The sequence below is a fragment of the Equus asinus genome, chromosome 22, assembly GCF_041296235.1.
Source record: "Equus asinus isolate D_3611 breed Donkey chromosome 22, EquAss-T2T_v2, whole genome shotgun sequence".
NCBI classification, from domain to species: domain Eukaryota; kingdom Metazoa; phylum Chordata; class Mammalia; order Perissodactyla; family Equidae; genus Equus; species Equus asinus.
The window spans coordinates 27502171-27524122 of record NC_091811.1 but is presented as its reverse complement, the minus strand read 5'-3'; the positions used below and the strand labels follow the sequence as shown (position 1 = coordinate 27524122).

The 21952-nt window shown below is 37.1% G+C and overlaps 1 protein-coding gene across 1 annotated transcript; it reads right to left on the bottom strand.

Annotated features, from left to right (window-relative positions):
- Positions 1-1090: 1090 nt before the first annotated feature.
- On the bottom strand, positions 1091-21004 carry STRAP (serine/threonine kinase receptor associated protein). The gene is made up of 10 exons (XM_014834238.3): positions 20077-21004; positions 19229-19364; positions 12068-12149; positions 11400-11472; positions 8853-8949; positions 7768-7905; positions 5625-5761; positions 3583-3732; positions 2936-3001; positions 1091-2218 (listed from the first exon to the last, which is right to left on the bottom strand). Exons 1-10 carry the CDS (start codon positions 20186-20188, stop codon positions 2157-2159), a joined length of 1053 nt encoding a protein of 350 aa, XP_014689724.1. The 5' UTR covers positions 20189-21004; the 3' UTR covers positions 1091-2156.
- Positions 21005-21952: the final 948 nt, after the last annotated feature.

Sequence of the window (21952 nt, the reverse complement as noted above, 5' to 3'; positions counted from 1 at the left end):
GTGAGACTCAGTTCTGACTTCCTTAACTGTAAAATAAATTTGTGTTGTTTTAAGCCACAATTTGTGGTAACTTGTTACAGCAACAACAGAAAATACACAAAGAATACCAAGCCCTGGTTGTCCCCACAGTCTGCCAGGTGGTCTGTATACTCAGTATATACACGGCTACAAAGAAAAACAAGGTTACACTTAAGGGTAAACTTTACCCCTATGAGTTAAACTAGTAAAACCCTTGGAAACATGACCTGTGTTATTAAAACAAATGTAGCTAACAATCATAAGCAACTCTATTAATAATCTGGCCAAAGTTAAAACCTAAAATGACTTAACCAGGTAACCAGTATCTAAAAACATGTGGCAAGCCTAAGGACCTGACAGTTCATACAATACTGTCAACCAGACATCTGAGCAACATGAACATCCTAGTCACACAAGAAGTGTAAGGCATGGTTTGACAGATCTTCAGGGCCTGACACTCTTCTACTTCTAAACTTAACTCCAAACAACTTTGAGATTCCAAGATACACGCCACCCAGTGACGGTGTAAACATGTGTCTGTATAGGGTCTTTAAACTTTTATGAAACCTAAGTAGAGGAAATTCCCTTGGAGCATAAATTTCATAAATACCAAGCAATTTCATGATTCTAATCTGGCGCATATAAAGCTCAACTTTATTTAGGGTAAGTCAGACTCTGATTAGAGTCTGAAGAACCCATGGTACATTGACAGTACTGCTGCTGCAAAGCATAAGACCAGGCATGTAGCAAGTTGACACAGAAACACTACCACTCTATGAGTCCCGTGTGGATCATCAGTTGGCTGCCCCTGTGACACAACTCTCTTGACCCTCCAAGGCAGCCATAGCCCACAGTGCTTTCTTCTGGTTACCACAAATCCTCCAACACTTATCTTATTCTCTGGTTGGTTATTTCTTTTAAGGAAAGTTATCAAGGGTCATTCACAAGATGGACAAGGAGAGAGAAAGCAATCTGGCAAAGCAATTTGTTATTCATTGTTCTAAAGTATTTCCAAATTACTAGTTTAATATCCCCTCCATATTTTAAAAAATAAATACATTACAAGTCTAAACTCAGTTGATCCAGTTTATTAGGTTGTTAAAAAGGCTTTCTGAACACCAGCTGAACTTAAAGGATAAAGTAAAATAAACATTGCAGGTCTACAATGATCCCGTTTTTATAAAATCGTTTCTATCTATCTGTACATACACACACAGAGGTATACTAACATACATTAATTTTCACTCAATTTTAAAAGACTTTTGGGGGTGGTGGAATTTTGAGTGCTATTTCTGCTGTCTTTCTGCTAATTCTGAATTGCTTTATTTTTGCCTTATAACTAGCGTGTGTCATTTAAGTAAGTCACTATTCTGAAACTTTTTTTAAAAGGCAGGTCAAGCATTTCTATCCAATCTAGGAGGAAGGGAGGTAAATGCAACCCCAGCAAAGGACATGAAAATTTCAAAAATTCAGTACAAGGAATTAAATTTCAAAATTAGGAAACAATATGTTTACTACAGATTCTTTAATGAGGTTGTCTTTTGATACAGTTATGATATAGCGAAACTTTCTGGCAATTTCCATTTATAAAACTCAAATCTATCAATTTTTCCCAAGAAACAAACATTGCTTTGTTTTAGAGGCATTTTATTTAGACAACTAAAAACAATTAGATGTTCAGAAGCAGTGTACAATGAAAGAGAAATCAAACCAGTTACTTTATCATGTATTTCCCCTTCTTTACAACTAAAGCAAAAAAAAAGGCTTTTTGCTTTAAGGGAAAAGTCAGAAAAATAGGCCAATATATTTTTCTTCTCCATAATAACATAAACAGCTACAAGAAATCTAATTGTAATAAAGAGAAATTGGATGTTGGCTTGCACATATTCATTAAAAAGACAAGAGGCCATCGTACTTCAAGAGCATATCTCCACCTGCCTTCATCCGATCCTCTTGCGTTTTCACTTAACAGGTAACACCAAGTTAGTTAGTTCCAGCACTGGAGCTAGTTCATATTCCTCATTATTTACTGCTCATGTTTGCCTTAAGCACAGAGTAACTCTGGAAGGCCGATGCTTTTCTCTGCTTGCTTGTTTCAGTCCGTACATTGTATACTATCTGTGCCACATGCCTGATGCTCAGGCCTTAACTTCAGGAGTTGAACTATAGATGGAATCTGAATTCTCTGAAGCAATTTCTTCTACAATTAAGAATCAAAAAGATCACATTAGTCAACTTAATAAAGGGAAGAAACAAACCTATATTTCTGTGTAATAAAGGAATAAAAAAGTTTTTTAAAAGTGTGCTGGGGAGGGGAAGCAGAAGAGAACAAGTACACGTGCATTAATGATTAGACTACCACTGAAAACACAGTGAAGAAAGAGTTCATGTGTTTTACCCACTGAACTCCGTAACACCGTAACTCAACCTCCAAGGGATCCCTCTTCTCGGCTAAAGATTCAATGACTCTGACTATCTAATAAACACTGAATTAAGGTCTTCTCTTTGAAAGATCTGATCCCTTCTTTATTTATTAGAACTTCAAACAATATGGTATCATCAGGGCATATTACAATTGGTAATTCCAGATTTGGGAAAGAACACTTGGTATGTGGTAAGTGCTTAATAAATGTTAAACAGCAATTAACATTGTAACAATTTATTTTAGTATCTGCCTCCTAAGTTAGACTCTAAGTTCTGTAAAAGTGACCCCACATCAGTCATGTCCCTACTACATCTCCACGCCTTCTACTATGCAGTATTTACATATGTTTTATAAATATATGCGTATTTAAACTTTCCATTATTTAACTCTGTTCATACGTAATAAATTTCCTTTGTCAACGAGTAAAACTCACATAACGCTTCCATTTTAAATCCCCCGGGACTCTACAAAAGTAATCGCATTAGTATTTACCTAACTCCTCTTCCGCTGTCTCTGGAAAACTGATCTTCGGCTTTGCCAGCTCACCACTGTCTTCTTCTGTGAAAAGAGGAGCAACGATGATTACATAAATTACAATGGTACCAGTTATTTCTAGTATTTGAGAACAAGAAGAGTACACCAAGACTATTCCAAGCAATGAGCTACAAACGCAATAGGAACAACTCCTTCTTCAATAATTGTGATTCTAAAATAGCCTATCTTTCTTTAAAAATAACTTTTAGGTTCATGCTACAACTACTTTGGGGTCAATAACTAAGTATTTTTATTAAAAATGTCTACCTTATTGGTAAGGATCATGAGTGATACTATTCAGAGATTAAATACATTTATTTATAAATTCTTTACATTGCACTCTAGCAAATTTTGAATTAAGCCCACTCCATTCACCAAATGATCTAATGTAAAAATTCAGATTGTACAGAATAGAGTGTACAACAAAAAATTTAAACAAACAAAAGAACTCAGTGACTAATTCATAATCATGGGCTTCTCTTTGCTTAAACTAGATTATATAATTTACAATATATAGGAGACAGAAACACTGAAATAGATTTAATAATGAAAAATGACATAAAATCATGAAGCTTAATTTGATAACCTTGAATAAAAATTCTTACCAGGAAGCACACATTTCCAAAGGCCATATGTTTTTCCTACCACAGTTTGCCATAGTCTCAATGTTCCGTCTTCAGAACCACTGGCATAGAGTTCTCCATCAGGACTAAATCTCACACAGTGAATAGGACCAAAGTGTCCTTTGTAGGATTCTGAAATACAAGAAAAGGGTTATTAGATAATTAATACTTAAATATTATGTTAAGTATTGATATGCTAAAGAAAATACTGTTTATATTATTGGGAAGATGAAAAATTCCTAAGGGCAAACACAAAGAACTACACCTAATTAAAAATAAAGTGAGTCTCATCACAAACTGGTACCTCATGTCTCCCATTTCTCCAGAAGATTACCCCTTTCCAAGTGTAGCATACAGTATGGTTTCAGATTATCTCTTAAAAAAAACAATGAGGTTTCATTTCCCAATAAGGATGAAGGAAGGGAGGAAATGAAACCCCTGCTAAATTGTACAGAAAGCAGATGTGAAGTCTATCAGTTCAATCCCAATTTCCATATCCTAAACTCACTGCCTATTTAGCAGGGAACTAATTCTTATAATGACTATAGAAAGCCAGCAGATGGAGCTCTTTTACACACTCTGCCTCTTAATTTCCTACCAGACTAGAGTCTGCTAGTCATTCTATCACAGAACATTAAGATATAGGATCAACACTAGTGCTTAGATATTTTAATCTATGGAATTTAATGAGAAAATGTACAGATTATTAGCGGTGTTGCTGTTTAGGTCAGATCCTTATTTATGAACTTTTCTCATTTTCTAATGCCTCATCACCTTATCAATTTTCAAAGCTCTCTACCAGAAGAATGTTCTGTCTCCAAGTCTATTCAACTCAAGGACCCTCATGCACCATCTTCCCTCATCTCTGTTCAACCAGAGAATATCACAAAAGTATCATCAAGAGAGTAGAAAGGAAATGAGGTTTTGGGACGAGAATGGCTGGGTCCAAGGTCCGGTACTCTCTTTGACCGCAGATATCAGGCAAATAATTTACTTATTTTTCAAACAGAATAAAACATGTGGCCAAAACATTCTAAAACTTTGAAAACAGACATTAAATAAGAACAATAGAAACGAATCTCTTATTTTAAAAGTCACTTATATTCAAGCAATAAGTTTGAACCATAAGCAATTAAAATAGATTCTATACAGCAATTCACCAAGATTCCAGTTATCCAACCCAAATCCATGAGTTTTCCCCCCAAAAAAACAGAAAAAACTGTCCTTTGCTCTTTGTTTAATTCTAACAAGCTTTAGTTCATTGGGTGGCAGATCAGGACAGCTAAAACAAAGTGGCAGCTTATAGACAAAAGAATTATAAAAATGAAATACACCAGCTCAAAAAGCAAAAACTATTTGGGAAGGCTAAAAGTAGATACTGAGAACCATAACTACGAACTACCTATTCCACCAGATAAATATAAAGTTAGGATGTGCATTAACTTCAAATTAATCCAACAGTCCTTTCCCTTTTCTTTATTAAGAAGTATTATCATGAAAATGAAAGCAAAAATTGGACTCTAACAAAGAATGAAAGTAAAATAAAAAAAAACAAAAACACCCTCCAGTTCAGATCCCTAAGGTAACCCTATAATAAGCCACAACCGTTCCCCACCCCATGGGCACTCTCCTCTACACAGCCTTACTGATTCTTATGTTGGTAAAAACAAGGGGAGCCAGGTAGATGGGGCTACAGACCCACACTACACTTCAAAAAGAACAAATCTCCTCGCATCTATTTAACACGACTTCGGCAGAAGACTGCCTTGCCACCTCTCCAATAAATACACTCCACTACTGTATAGAATGTAAGAATATAACAAACTCAATTTAAAAAGAAAGGATAAAACTGAGTTCGGCATACTTTGTTTATAGTTCTATAGATATTTCTACCCAAAGTGGACAAAAATTCTTCATTTTTTCACTTGGAAAAATTTTCTAACTGAGGTGCTAATTACTGAAACCTAACATTTCATAAAGGTAACTACATCATTTTAAGGGAGGAAAGAAAGAGGACAACTCACCTAATTCTTCTCCACTATTATAATCATACTTATAAAGTTTAAAATCTTCACCACCCGCTACAAGAAATTCTTTCTCAGGATGAAGAGATGCAGAATTGATGGTTGCAGGAGCTTCAAAGGATTTAATTGGGTCCAAACTGGAAAAAAATTTATTAATAAATATTTATACATTTTGAATACTGCGTAAATAATATAAGGAAATAACTAGTTACATTTAAACTGTTCCTAAATTCTGAAACCCAAGAAACAGTTAAATATCCATTTAGTTGAACATAAATAGTGATGCTAAAAAAAAAAAAACCTAAATAATAATAGCAAAAAGAGTTCTAAAGGATACCATGCCCAAGTGGAATTCATCCGAGGAATACAAAGACATTTCAATGGAGGGATGCTCACATTCTGTGCAGTGGATGCCTTCTTGGAAATAAGTCTGCTGGCTAATTAAAACAGTATGGCTAAAATATTAGGATTTTGCTTTGAAAAAAATTTAATTCTGTACTGTTTGATTTTTCCATGACAAGCACATATTATCTTTGTAAACAGAAAAAGATTTTACAATAGGTGATATAAAAAATTATTTGTACATTATTCTCAGTTGCTGAGAATTTATAAGCTTCAGCAACAGGATAACCTTCAATGCCATTAAATATAAAACTGCTAAAAGTGGCTCAGTTTGCACTACAAGGCAGTAAAAGAATAAATTTGAGACTATAACTATATAATAAAATTCAATGCAATACAACAGCTTCACCTGAATATCAGTGAGTTTGGACATGAGTTTTTTCCCAGTCCAAACATAAAAATCCTGATAAGCCTTCAACACAAAACATCAGACCATTCCAGCTCCTAACTGTTGTCATCATATTCCCATCATCACACACTACCAAAGCATGAAGAGTAAAGTTAGGTTTGACTGTTGCAGAATCACTGAATAGCAAGTTTCTGGCTCAAATGTTAGAATTATTCAATAGGCCAGCAAACTTCTGCCACCAAAATGGGATTTGAGGCAACGGTGTACAGAAAGGCTGCATGTTCCCCAAATCCAGGAGTGACCAATTAGCAGAGCTGTAAATTTAATGGCTCTGGGCAATAGTATTCTATTATTATCAATTCGCTGTGTGTATGGAGTCCTTTACATTCTTAACTGCACTTCCCCATTTTTACCACCTTCTCTTTCCTTTTGCCCTTCAGTGAAGTTTAGCTCTGCGAGTGGCCCTTTAGCCAAAGGGTTAAAGTACAGGACTGCTGGTCAGAGTATAATACAGTATAATCTTTATGGAAATCAATCCAGTGACATGTATACTGAGAACTTTAAGCACATTTCTTCTACCCTTTGACCTAAACAACTCTACTTATAGGATTCTACTGTAAGGAGAACACTCACAGATGTACCATAAAACTCACCAAAGTGTTAAAATAGGAAAACTGACTCATAATTTAGTACAAACTATAAAGCAATACACCTAGTAAAAACGTTTTCAAAGACTTTTTAATGCTAAGAATATTTTAAAATAAAAAATCAAAATTACACTCATTAGGGCCCTAGCAACTAAAGGAAAAAACACACACAAATATAACACAGAAAAAAGGACTAGCAGGAAACAGCTACCATTCACATTCTGCCATCCATAGTTGTAGGACTATGCATAAATTATATTTTCTAAATTTTCAACAAGAGCTATTATACTTACAGTCAAAAAATTAAGTCTGTTTTAAAAAAAATCATTAGGTCTACACATACTTGGGAATAGGAAAAAAAATCACTAGTACTGTCTCTAAAATCTTAAAGTGAAAATTAACAGGAGAATCAAAATCACAGTGGTTTCATATAGTAAAGAACACTAATTACAGCACCAGTCCAGCAATCCTTTTAAGAAAAATGTAATTTAAAAGTTCTTAAATTTTACCAATAAATGTTCTAAATATCTGGAAAGTAATTCCAATAATTCTTCTGATTAAAGTATGCCAAATTCTTAAAAAACACAATAATGAGTATGGAAACATTTCCCTCCCTAAAATACAGCATAGGCCAAATCTGCCTTTAAAAGAGTTAAATACCTTTTGCACATGCCTTCCAATTTTTAAGTACCCTAAATTGTCCTTTATTACCAAAAGAAAAAGTGAAGGCATTTCTTGGACATACCTTACTGCACTATGAAAAGCAATAGATCGTCCATAAGTTATTACCAAGATCTCTCCTTCAGGAATATATTCCATGCTGCTAACAGACATATTAAAATTTAGAGATTTCACTTCTGTCATGGTAGCGTGATCCCAAAGGCTGCAAAAAAAAAAAAGAGGAAAATATGGTATTTACTCATTTAAGAAAAAAGCTGAAATCCTAATTACATCCGCAGATTGACCAATGAAAAGAATAATCACAACTGTAGTAAAACAACCTCCACTCCAACTCATAAATTACAGATGATACAGAGTTTTGGGTTGTTGCACAACGTCACATTATTTGGTAGCTTGTTAGTGAGGTAACCTTAGTACTTAAATGCACTTGCCAAACAATTTAGCAAAACTATGCTATTAAGACAGTTAAATCCTAATCTAACTAATTTCAATATTGCTCTAAATAATGGTTCTCACACTCTATTCTTGTGAATTTGATGATAGCTATTTATCTTTCCACAGAAAAATACATCAGGTGTCAGCTCACAAAATTATGTACAGAATTTCAGGGGTTTCATGCACCCCCTATTGCCAGCCTGTCCACTGACCCAGGTTAAGAGCATCTGCTTATAAAGGTGTCAGTAGTTTTAATTAAGTGTTTTATGAATTCTGCTCTATGTTGATAACAGTAAACGGATAGGAAAACTTGATTGAAAAATGTGACCCATGTGCAGCTCAATGTTCAGAGACAATTTTTCCTACATAATAGTTATAAAAAATATTTAAAATATAAGCTCTAAGGTCAAATATTTTTCAAACTTTAAATTATTAAAGAGGGCCAGCCCGGTGGCGCAGTGGTTAAGCGCGCACGTTCCACTTCGGCGGCCCGGGGTTCACAGTTTCGTATCCCGGGGGCAGACGCGGCACCACTTGCCAAGCTACAGGGTGGTAGGCGTCCCACATGTAAAGTGGAGGAAGATGGGCACGGATGTTACCTCAGGGCCAGTCTTCCTCAGCAAAAAGAGGAGGATTGGTGGCTGATGTTAGCTCAGGGCTAATCTTCCTCAAAAAAAATTAATTAATTAAATTATTAAGGAAAAAATGACTTACCGGACAGTTTTATCATCAGCTGAAAGAATCTGTTTATCCTCACTGCACCATAGAGCCTTTTTAATACCAGAGGTATGACCACTGATTTCCTTAGGTTCTTAAGATGAAACAATTTAAAATACATTCATTAACATTTGATTTTTAACTGATCAAAACTGGAACAATTAAATTTGTAAAAGAAGAAAAAGGAAAGAAAATAAAAAATACACTTTAAATTAGACAGCAAATTTTCAAAGCCAGTCACAATTCAAACTTGCTGTTTACACAGAATACATTTAGTTTTTCTATACTGGAACAAAAATTTATCTGCAGGACAAGGAACCAAATAACTATGACAGTATATGTAGCTGGGAGTGAACAGACCACTCCCTCCAGGCTACTTTTCTGTTTTCAAAACAATGCTTTCAAAAGCACTATTGTATTGCAATGAAATAGAAGAATAACTGAGGTGGCATAATTTAAGAAGAATGCAGATGCAGGAACAGACAGCCTGAGCTAATTCTAGTATTATCACTAAGGCTGGGACCCTCATCCAAGCGACTGTTGGTAGGAACTAACAGAAAAAAAGAAGGAAGTAGGGGCTGGAAGGAGAAAAGGGAAATAAGAAGCAATGCAGTAATTCCCAAGGCTATTTCCACACCGAGAAGCAAGGCATCAGAAAAGTAGGAAGCTGTCTGTGTTGGAGACTTTCCCTTCAAAAGATTTTTAAAAAACCAAACACGCTCATTGTTATCTCCGGACAAAAGCAGATGCTAGAGGCAGTGCCATTCAACACTACTTTGACTTTGAGCAACTTGCTTAACCCTTTGAAGACTACATTTCTTCATCTGTAAAATTAACAATCGTCACTAAATCTCATAGCTAGAGTATGAGAATACACATCTGAAGTTTCTAATCTGGTGTCTGACACAGCAAAAGCTCAGTGACTTGCTGTTATTTCTATTGCCAGTACAGCAAAAGACTCACTTTGAAAAAGCAGCTTTGAGAAAGGAAAAAGAAGACAGAAAACGTCCACCTAAGCCCTGAAATGCCTTGCTGAGTCAGACAGGTACACTGACCAAATGAAGTCAGACAACTTCACTAGGTTTTGGCATAAAATTATCAAAGAGAATGAGGAGAAAAACTCCCAAGTGCCAGGGGAGAATAATCTATCAATGCAGTTTGTTCCCTCACCTTAGAAATGTTTTTAGAAAAGGTTCTCGAGAATAATTGCTTCATTTCCAATGTAGCTTTGCCTTTCTTACAAACTTCTAAAGTTTACTGATTTATGAACAATAAATGCTTATGATACAAAATTTAAGATACCAACTAATATATAATAAATAACACAAAATTCTGCTTATCGTATTTTGGTAGCTTTTAAAATATATATTATGTGGCTAGAAAAGCATTAAAATATTACAAAATAGAGGTGAATATCTGGACTAGGGAAGAAAAGGTGTCTCTAACACCTCCTGTGCAACAAGAGAAGTCATAAAGCAAGTGATAGATCCCACCACCAAAATTTTTAAAATCTGTATACCATAAACCTTAGTAGGAAAATGTAAAAGCAAACGACAAATCAGAATACAATAAAGACCCTTAAAAACCAGTAAGAAAAAGATGAAAATCACAAGAGATAAATGGGCAAAAGGCACGAAAGGCAATTAGTTCACAAAAGAAATACATTAAAATGGAATTCAACATCATTTTAATCTCATGGATAATTTTTTTAAATTCACATTCATTTTTCTTCTATTAAACTGGCAAAGATAAAGTTAGTTATCAGTGTTCGCTACAACAGGTTAACTATAGACATATTTTTATACTTTGCTGGAAGGCACTTTGGTAAATCTATCAATGCCTTCCAAGTGTACCTCCTTCTTGTCCCAACAATTCTATTTTGATGTAGTTATCCTACAGAAACAATTGTGGAAATATCTGCAACTATAAGGATATTAAGTATAACACTGCTTATAATATTTAACATTTGTAAATAATCCAAACAGGCCACAATAGGAGACTGGTTAATTCAACTTGTCCATAGGATGGAGAACCATACGGTCATTAAAAACAGTGGATAGAATATTTGAAGACACGAAAAAATTGCTAATTACAGATTTTAAAAATTCTTCTGAATAGCTAATACAGTCACACTGTTCAAAATCTAAACAATATATGTACACACTGAGAATTCTCACCCTTCTCACCTTCTACAGATAGCCACTCTTTCTTACCAAAAGGTAGTAATACTGTTTATGCACGTTTTTAAACTTAATATCATGATGAAAATTTATCAGGATATATTTTTAAATTGTAAGAAGGCATAATGTAGTAAATAAATTGATACTAAAAAAAGATAGCTGCATTGGGAAAAAAGACTAGAAGAATATGAACCAAAAACTAAAGATACTAACAGTGATTAATACTGGATGATGGATTACATTTTATTTCTTTGTGACTATCTTTATTTTCCAAATTTGAGTACTGAACATGAATTCTTTTAATCAGGAAAATTATCTAAATTAAAAGGAAATAAAACCACAAGCACATATACATTATGCTTACCTGCTTCGGGTTTGTTCAAATCATATATGCGTAACAGTTTATCCTGTCCTCCAGTTAGCAAGTAATTACTATCCTGAAAACATAAATAAGTAAAACGTCACTAGACTGACCATTTTAATAGTTATATCTTTTTGAAACTTCTTCAACACCAAATAAAATCCAAATAAGGCTCACAGACGTCACAGAGATGCAATGCGTACCAATCACTTCTGAGAAGATACTGCAGAGCATTTATCCCCATATTTGCCACAGCCCTTTAAGCTCCCCAGTTCAAACGTGTTACAGTACCTCCCACATGAATTCTGAGTGCACTCTGAGCCTGCTCCCCTCCCTCCTGGGCAGCACTTCTTTAATGACCTCAAATTTACCCTCTCTCTTCTGAAAGTAGTTGGGAAACATTTGAGCTTTTTAGATGTTTGTTGCTATTGTTGGAGGACTGATATAAGAGTTCCAGGGTATCTTAAAAGCCTCATACGATTAACTAAGAAAAAATAAATTTGCATAGCCTAATCTACAATCAAATTATACATACGCGAATATACACCAAACAATCCCCCCAAAAACCAAATACAAATCAAATAGACAAATCAATGAAACATAAGACCATTATCATATCCTATCATAACAGCGATTTAATACTCCCTAAAATAAATTCCATTTTCTTATACCTGCGTAAAATCCACGGTCTTGACAATGTGTTTATGCGCCAGAGTCATCAATTCATCTCCCGAGACAGCATCCCACACTTTGCTAAAAGTAAAAAGTAAAATTAAAAGACAAATATAATGGTAATTTTGATGATTAATTACTAAATAGATCAGATATGTGAAATGTTACATAAATGCTTTAGAAATCTCCATTATCTCTAATATCTCTCACTGTTCAAGTTCATTTGATAAAATATTTAAATGAGTCTAAAGGAAAAGAAATTTCTCTGTAAAAGTCATATAACCAATCTAATTTTGATGGTGTAAAAGATTTACAAATTTAAGTAAACGAGATTCATGAACCAACCCATCCTTATTTTCACTTTAGCCTATAGCCGTAACATCCTTTTAGCAAGACTGCGAAACATTTTAACCAACGTTTAGTTTCAACTTTCCCTTTTTTCTCTATTCTCTGCTCATATACACGCAAAACAAAAAATGAAAAAAATGATATATCCTGAAAAAAGTTCCAGGAGAATGAAAGGCACTGATATAGGTTATTTAAAATTTTAAACCAAGACAGTAGAGAAGAAAAAATTCTCCCTCATTTCTTCCTCAAAGTTGACTCAAATTCTCAAATCCTAGTCCAATTAACTTCCCCCAAACTATCAGCCTTTGATTATATAATGAAACACTGAGGATTTTTTAATCTCTCAACTGTATGTTTCTCTGACCTATCCCAATCCAAAATATATGTGTGGTTGTGTGTTATACACAAATATATGTGTGTATATGTTGGGGGGGGGGGTAACAGTTAAATAATACTTTACAAAAACACTCTAACAGATTCCCCAAATAAAAAGACTTAAAGAAGAAGAAGATAAAAAAATTCATTTTATATCAGAAGAGGTCACTGAAAAATAAACAAGAAAACTTTGCATACAGGAAAAAGAACTATTAAGAGTGAACAAGCTCCATAAAGATTTCCATTTTAATGTAAATGACATTTATTTTTAGGAATAAAGTGAACAATTAACAGCAGAGAGAGAAAAAATAAAAGCAAGGGGTATGTTTTCTTCCTTTAATCAATAAACATACAGTAATAGATCAAGTATAATACATCATTCCAGACTTAGTGCTAGGGCACAAAAGGGAAAAAATGAGACCAAAGAAAACTCTCGCCATAGTAGAGCTTTAGCTGTGGAAAGAAAACATGCATTAAATAACACATTTAATAAATATAATTAAAAGACAAACACATATGATTATAGAAACACAGAAAAAACATGCCACTAATTACGCCAGAAAGTCCAGAAAATCTAAGCAGGGGAGCCAGTTGTCTTAAAAAGAGCAAGTAGAAACAGACCAGGGCGGAAGAAAGAGAAATGCTACTGTAGAGAAGCATTAACAGCATGTACAATGGCAAAGAAACATGAATGACCATGTAACAGGAATAAGCGCTGATAATACAATATAAATCTTGCATACTATATATCTGAGTCATATGACTGGCTGAATAAGTATGTTCTGAGGAAATAATGTCAACTATGAATACTACTGCTACTAAACTCAAGTATTCATCTCTTCGCACAAGAAACCTGCTCCCATCTCTCTCCCATTTCCAATTCAACTCTCAGACCCAAACCTACTTTCTCAACTCATTTGGTATTATTTCTCTGAATCTAGTCACACCTGATTAAAAACCATTCCTCAAGCAAGCCATGTATTTTCTTCCAGGTTCCCAAGTCTTTGTTCATACTGTTCTCTTAAGTCTGTCATATTCTTTTGCATTCTCAGCTATCAAAGTTCTCCTCACCCTTAGAGCTCATTTCAAATGCTATCTTTTCATTAAACCTTCTATTCATCTCACCTCCATTAACCATTCCTTTCTGTTCTTTCACAGAACTCAGCTTACAGTGATTACTGTTTAATTTTGCTTTGCTTTTACTTTTGTTTACATGTTTACTTTTAATCACAGCGAAATCAGTAATGAGAGTCCACAAAGATTAGGCTTCCAGACTGCTGAGATGACGGGCGTGTCAAAAGTAAAGAAAATATCAAATACACCTGAAATTTCTATCCTAGTTAGTCACCTCATGCCAAGTCTCAAAGGAACTCTGGGCAATGTCCTTTGAAATACTAATTTCAAGTATATTCATTAACCTTCCCAAAACTCCTTAAAATCTTAAGATTCTACTTAGACCATGACCATTGACTGAGGAGGAAAGAATTGACGTGACCGAAGTAGTATCACCCAGCGGGCCAATGTATCCATAGTCTTCTTCCTCCCATTTAGAACACTACTAAAACTGAGGACGACACTGTGACAGAGCGTGTCCCAATTACTTGTACGATATTTGGCATATTTCCTTTATTCACAGTAACAGTCCTAAAAAGAATCTGAAATAACCCAAAGGTTTTCTAATGTATTTTTCAATCTCTAGGCAAGAAACCAGTATTAACCAGCCGGCTGCAGGCCTCAGATCAAGACAGTGAAGCATCACTAATGATATCCTTTCATCAGTTAATCCTGCAGCATTTATTTTCTGCACAATTCATGACGGACTTGTCGTCTTCCTAAACTACCAATACCTCTTATACCCCCAGTTTCCTGCACATAATAATCGATGCTATCTCTTCCCTACATTTCAAATTCTGAGAATGGACTTAACATGAGTCTCAAAAGAGAGGCTGCTTAACTTACTTCTTTAAAGCCGGAACAAAACTATTAAGTTATTTCAGGGGGAAAAAACTGCCTAACTACTTTAACATGCTGACCAAGTCATCAAAAAGGAGACATATTACCTTTGATTTATTGAGAAGCTTATTCAGAGAAAAAGTAATCTTTCTACCAGTTTTTAGAAGAAGGAAAAAGTGATCATACACTTGGGTTATCTACAGATTCCTGGGCCAACCCTGGATCTACCTAAGCACTCTCTGGAACAGAGCACAGGAATCTTCTCTACTTTGGGCACTCTCCCCAGCTGACTTTGATGGGAGGAAAGTGGAGGTGCTGAGAAGAGGATCATGGGAAGTAATGCTAACATCAGCTTTATGAATTAAAAGATGTAAAGAGAGGTCAGCCGCGGTGGCCTAGTGGTTAAGTTCAGCATGCTCCACTTTCATGGCCCAGGTTCGGTCCCTGGGCAAGGACCTACAATGCTCCATTAGTGGCCATGCTGTGCTGGTGGCCCACATACTAAAAGAGAGGAAGATTGGCACAGATGTTAGCTCAGGGAAAATCTTCCTCAGGAAAAAAAAAGATATAAAGAGGATGATGTTTCAGGGGCAGTGTACTCATTGCCTGACCCAACTGCCTGAATTCCCTCAAAACAACATTCTAAGCTGACCCACAGACCAGCTCTGCTGAATATATTTTCTCCACAAGAAAAAGAAATAAAATTCACCTCTAGATAAACATGACATTAATGAACTTCCTGAGAAACATAATGAGGAAAAAAAAAGAACTTGCTAAAAATGATTTATACCAACTATGATTAATCAGCTAAGTTAGGGGAGCTATTCTTTAGCTGGATCAAGTTCCATAACGGCAAACCCCATACAAGTCATTAAAAGAGGAGAATATACACAACAAATGCACATCCTCCCACACCTCACAGACAGGCACAGAACAGATGAGGGATTAAGTCTCAGCTACCATTTATTGAGCACCTACTATGTACCACACACTATGCTAGAATCCAGGGATGTAAGTGGAGAAAGATCTCTCTGATCCTCCCAATAACCATGTTGGCCTTACTCTCATTCCATGGATATGAATACTGAGGTTTAAGAAGCATCTGATGATCAAACTGGAAATACACAGCATGGATGGCACAAGAACTCAGGCCTGCCTGACGTGAATGCTTACATCTTTCCCACTAGATCATGGCACCTAAAAACCACAACCGAGGGGGGGGGAAGGTATTTCTTCTTGATATTTAAATCTCAAACTTCCTTGCATGAAACCAAAAAGTTTCATGGCTTTGGCCATAGAAGTTTACAATGACATATATGATTGGTCTGGTGGGGGTGGCAGCTATCATTGTTACCTTACACATGTAACACAGAGCTATTAGATTTTAGGCAATGTGTAAATATTAGAAACATATAACTCATTTAACATTCACAACCAACATGTGAAGTAAGCACTATTACTATTCTCATTTTTATAGATGATGAAATTGACAAAAAGAGGGGTTAAATAAAGTTGCCAAGGTCACAGAGCTATTGAATGATGGAGCTGGGATTCAAGTACAGAATCTGGCTCCAGCGTTCATTCTTTTAAAACACGTGTAATCACACACTGAGACTTGAAATGTTAAGAAAGCACTAAAACAACACTGAATACTTATCCACAGACATGTCCTCAAATGTGTGATTTTGGTTACTAATGCTCTGTAAGTGAGCTAAACAAAGACAAGTGTTCATCTGGCAGCAAGATAAAATCCTGACTACTCTTTTTAAGACTCTGTTCAGTATTTAAACTGCCATATTTTTTCATGCCTTTTTTCTTTCCATTTCAGAGTAATTATCACCTGAACAGTAAGTTCTGTCTAATGCCCTTTATTTCTTCTCCCGAGGACTGGCATTACAATTTGGTCAAATGTACAAACCGAGAGTCTTCACGGATTTTAGACAAGGGCATCCTTCCTAAGCTTTTGCACAGGTCTCAAAGATCACAGCAGGACCATCATGCAGGAGGTGACAAAGCATTTGGCTCAAGTAATTAACACTGTTAGAGCCAGATAACACAGAATTGAAGGTAACAAAAATGAATCTTTCCAGAAGTGCAATTCAAATGCTTGTCTCTGTTAATGCTAATATCTAAAATCTTGTTACATTTATAACTTAATTATATTCAATTTAAAATACCACTTTATTAGCTATTAACTCACCACCACCAGACTGGGACGCAATTTCAATAACGACATTTTAAAAAGCTGCTTACCAAATAGATAAAATCTTGAGTTAATTCCAATTTTCCACCTCTGTCATAAAATCAACGGCATTCATTCCCAATGACAACGTTCCTACTAGACTGAGCAAAAAACAAACTTTGGAGGAGTTGAAGGGGGAAAAAAGCTAAACTCACGGCCATCAGACACTCAGACACAAATGTTCCAGAAACAAAATCAAGATCTGTAATTCATTCATCCTTTATCCTTCTACTTTAGGAAATTTCCTCAAGTTATTTATTCAACAATGTAAGTTACTGAATAAGCCAGGGATACAAAAAATATAAGACATGGCCTCCAACCTCAAGAAGCAATGACACATAAATCAATACGGGCTATAAAAGTGTCAGAAGTTTTCACACTGGGAATGGTGTGAGCACAAAAGAGGGAATGGACACCTTGACCTTCCAGCACTCCTTAAGTCTTCCTTATCTAACAATCACTTTTACTTCCTATTCTCACGTCTCAAAATTAACAATCAAAGGAGTCTCTGTCACATTATAAACATACATCTTGACATCTAAAGCAACATTTGACCTGAAGCTGTTGACATTCAGGCATTATCCTTAGTTTATCAGTATTACACACAGTCACAAGACACAGCACAATGCCTTACCGTGGTTATGCCAAAGACATAATAGCAAGCTATTCATCGAAGGCACAGAAAAAAGCACAGACTGACATTTATAACTTTTCATTCTGATCTCTCCCCTCTCAAATTTAATCCCATGTAAGCACTACATCTCCTTCTCCTTATTTTAAAATTTTTTTAGTTTATTTTTTAAGTTTATATACAGTAAAATTCACTCTAGTATAAAAAGTCTATGAGTTTCAACAAATGGATAGAATCATGTATCTACCTCCACAATCAATCTCTTTTTATTTTTCATAATAAACTTGGGATGTTTAATTTGCTTAAAACCAAAGGAGCAAGACGTTTACAACTGCTTAGTGTGACATTCTGTTTAAAAAAAACAAAATTAACAAGACCACTTTTACTCTCCAGACTCTTAAGTCTAACAAAGTCTATTATATGTATAACAGCTCTTGACAGTGCCTTCATTAGTTTAAACAATTAAGTGTCTGCTAAGTCACAAACACAATTAGGAAGTGGAGATACCAAGATTATATAAAATATGATACACGCCCAGAAGCAGAAAGTGCTTCACTGCAAGTCACTCTAATAACAAATGCAAAAGCCAAAAATCAGAACAGGTGAGACAGATAAGAAGTTTAGTGTAGCCAGACTGTAGGGCATACAGTGTACAGTGCCAGATGATGCTGACGAACTAAGATGAGGCCAAGTTTTAAAGAGCCAACAACTGAAATTTAACCTTTAGGCCAGTGGTTCTATAGCTGCACATGAGAATCACCTCGAAGAACTTTAAAGAAGAAAAAAAGGTGACGTTAGGGACTCCGTCCCGAGACGCATTACATCAGAATTTCTCGGACACATGCATCTGATTATTTTCAAAGCTCCCCAGGTTATTCTAATGTACACCCAAGGTCAAGAACCACTGAAACAGCAGAGGGAAGACAGGAAGATCATTAGATAGAGAAGTAACGTGAGGAAATTTATTTTTTGGAAGACAACTGGCAACACTATGGAAGGAGAACAGATGGGAAAGGGACTAGCGGCAGGGACCTGAACTAAGACAGTAGCAGAGGCATTAGAAACACTGTACTCAGGAAACATTCTGCTGGTAGGAGTGACAAAGACGATGATAACCTGGACATAAGGGAAAAATCAAGACTGATTCCTATTTCAAGCTTAAAAAAACAGAAAACGAAGAGTAACTGAGTTGTGGACTTTTAAATACATCTAAAGCCAGTTAACAAAAACAGATTGACACTGGGCTAAAAATCTGGGGCCATCAGCACTAGGAAGTTACAGGAGTGTGTGATACAACTCAAGGAGCACATGCGGGGCAGTATTTGACCACCCACATTCACTATCTGGAGTGCTTGTTAATAATGCAGATTCCTGGGTCTCAAACCAGACAGAACAGAGTAAGTCACTTAAGTCTGAAAATTTTAAGGACCTGTGAAGAGAAAGAAGCAGACAGAACCATGTAGAATTCTGGTGAGATCAACATCATATACTCTATATCGTAGGCAATGAATCAGGATTTCATGAATAACTGAGGTTGAAGTTTTGATTATTTCAGAACACAATCTACAAAGACCTCCAAAGTTAGCGATCTTGGCTGTGAACTTCACTTACGCTGTGAAATCGGCAGCTGCCGTAGCTGCTTTGGTGGCATCCTTATTCAATGTCGCACCCCATACAGCACCCTTATGACCCAAAAATGTTCCAATCCAGTCTCCTGTATCTCCCTGGCGTAGCATGGGTTTACCGTCTAAAAAATATTTTAAAAGACATGTGATTTAGAAACTCAGATTACTTAAAGCCTAAGATTCAAACATAAAATGATCATGTTGAATAACAAAGCAAAAACTGCTTCTGTTGTCTAACCACTCTCACTCACTGGGGTCACGGAGGAACGCCCAGAAATAAATTAACTGAAGAACTGAGCCAAACATTCTCTCTGGGAAGCATTTGCAATTCGGTGGGAAGAATACCGATAAACGTCAAAACAATACAGATTTGAGTCTTCTTTTGGACAAACTTCTTAACCTAAATCTCTGTTTCCATTTTAAATTGGGGCTAATACCATAAAGGAGTATCCAAGGAGATAACAGGAGTGACAAATCTTTGTAAAATAAGGTATTACTTAACCTGGCCTAGTTTCTCCATTCCCCGAATCCTTGAAAGATATTTAGAGTCTGCTGGCCGGGGCGTCTAGACAGGCGTACAGTCCAGCTTCTCCAGAAATAGCAATAAAAGTAAAGTGAGAGGCCTCGGTTGGGGGTAATACTTAGCCTCGTTAGACACTCACAAGAGCCTCTCTCGGCTCCAGCGGCGGAACCCCTATCACTACCGCCTTCGCCATCAGACCACGGGCGGCTCTAATCCCAAAGGCTGAGATCCCCACAACCCCTTGGGTCCCGCCCCACTCCCACTTGGCCCCGTCCTGGCCGGCAGGGATCTGGATCAGCGGCCCTGCTCACCTTTGCAAGCGCTGATTAAGAAATACCCATAAGGCGTGATGCCACTGAAGGCCAGATCGACCACAGGCCGCGTGTGGCCCGAGCAGGTGAGCGGAGTCTGCCTCATCGCCATGGCGGCGACCAACCGAGCGATCCGGCTGGGGAGCCGAGGGTCGTCTCGTCTTTTCTCTCCTCCGCTGCAGAGCCCCTGGCTCCTCAAGGCCCCCGCCCTGAAACTGGGCCGGGAAAAGGGAAAAGGAGGCCAATCAGGTGGCACCAAGATCAGGAAAGGGACAGGGATGGGTCTGGGAGTCTGCGACCGGCGACCGACAGCCGCCGAGGGAGGGGGAGGGAGGGAGGGAGGAAAGTAGGGGAGGGGGAGAACCGGAGAACCAGAGAACCGGGGGCCACGATCCGCACCGACCACACCGGTAGCGGCAGGAAGTGACGAAACCAATGACGCTGGGCGTCCGCCGGAAGTGACGAACAGCTCCCGTTGGAGGCGGGCTTGCGGGGTAGAAGACACTTAATGAAGGAGAGCGTACGACAGCAGCGCGCAGGCGCGAGGTCCCCGCACGTTGGGCGCGCGTGACGCTGTCCCTGCGCCGGGAGCGCGCGGCGTTGGGAGGCGCTCCGCCTTCGGAAGAGGGGTTGCTGGTGTCGCCCTCCGCTCTGCGGGACAGGCGTTGCTGCTCCCGGACGGAGGTCGCAGGGTGTCAAAGCTGTTTCTGCTTCGCGCAAACGGTGGATCTGGCGGCCTCTGTGGAGTACGCGCCGAGCAGTCCGACCGGTTGGACGGTGCTCTTTGTTACAATATGTAGACAGAAAAACCAGACTCGTTCCCAGCAGCTAGCCCAGACCAGAAACATCGTCCAAGAAATTTTTTTTCAATTTTTGTTAACATCTATATACGCAGCTCTTCAATCTACAGATTGAAGATTCAATCTACAGATTGTCTACTGTAAGGCCCTTAAGACAAGCAATTTCCCCAGCCACGCCTGCTGCAATGTAATACTCCTGTGTTGCTAGTGTTTTACGCATGGGTGTCATGTGACTTTAAATACGGTTAAACTCAGATTGCTTTTTCTTTTGACGACTTCGGAGGACTCGAACAATGGTCCCCAAAATTTTTGTTGAAATACTCACATCAGTAAAACTTTAGCGTGCGCTCCCAATGTATGGATAATTTTTAAATTACCGACAAGTGCATTATAATACATAGACGAAAATAGAAATGCCAGAAGAATCTAAAAACTGAATATAAATAGAAGCTGTGGTACCGCTTCGGGTATCGCTGCTCTGTGTAACAACCAGAACTGTTGACTGACTGCTCATAGAAAAGCTTTCCTAAGCGGAAAAGTTCCTACGTCTGGGCAAGTTGTTTCTTTCCTTTGATATTAGAATGTAAGCCAAAAACAGAAGAGGTTTTTGTCACTTCTTCACTACTTTATCCCCAAGGCCATAATGTCTTGGCAAATACCAATAAATATTTAATCAGCATGTTCTGTCTGTGAATGTTTCCTTCTCCATCATCTTTTGGTGATAAACCTGTATTGTCATTCAAAATTTAAGTCTAATGACTTCAGCGGGGATTTGAAGTGCTTTCCCTTTCTATTTCCTTAACATTTTGTTCATTCATTTATAGTGCAGCGCTCACTATGCATGTCTTGCATTATCTTTTGTTCTACTCCCTCTCTGGGCCAGCCTCACCGTGTGGTACAACACACAAACACACACACATGCCACACACCACTCACCCACTTAAAGTATGGCAATGGCTGTGGCTTTGGCATCTTTATACTCCAGTACTAGAAGAGTGAACGGCATTTAGTGAATGCTCAACAAATGATTGTTTACTGGTTAAATAAATAACTGTATTACCTATGGAGATAAATAC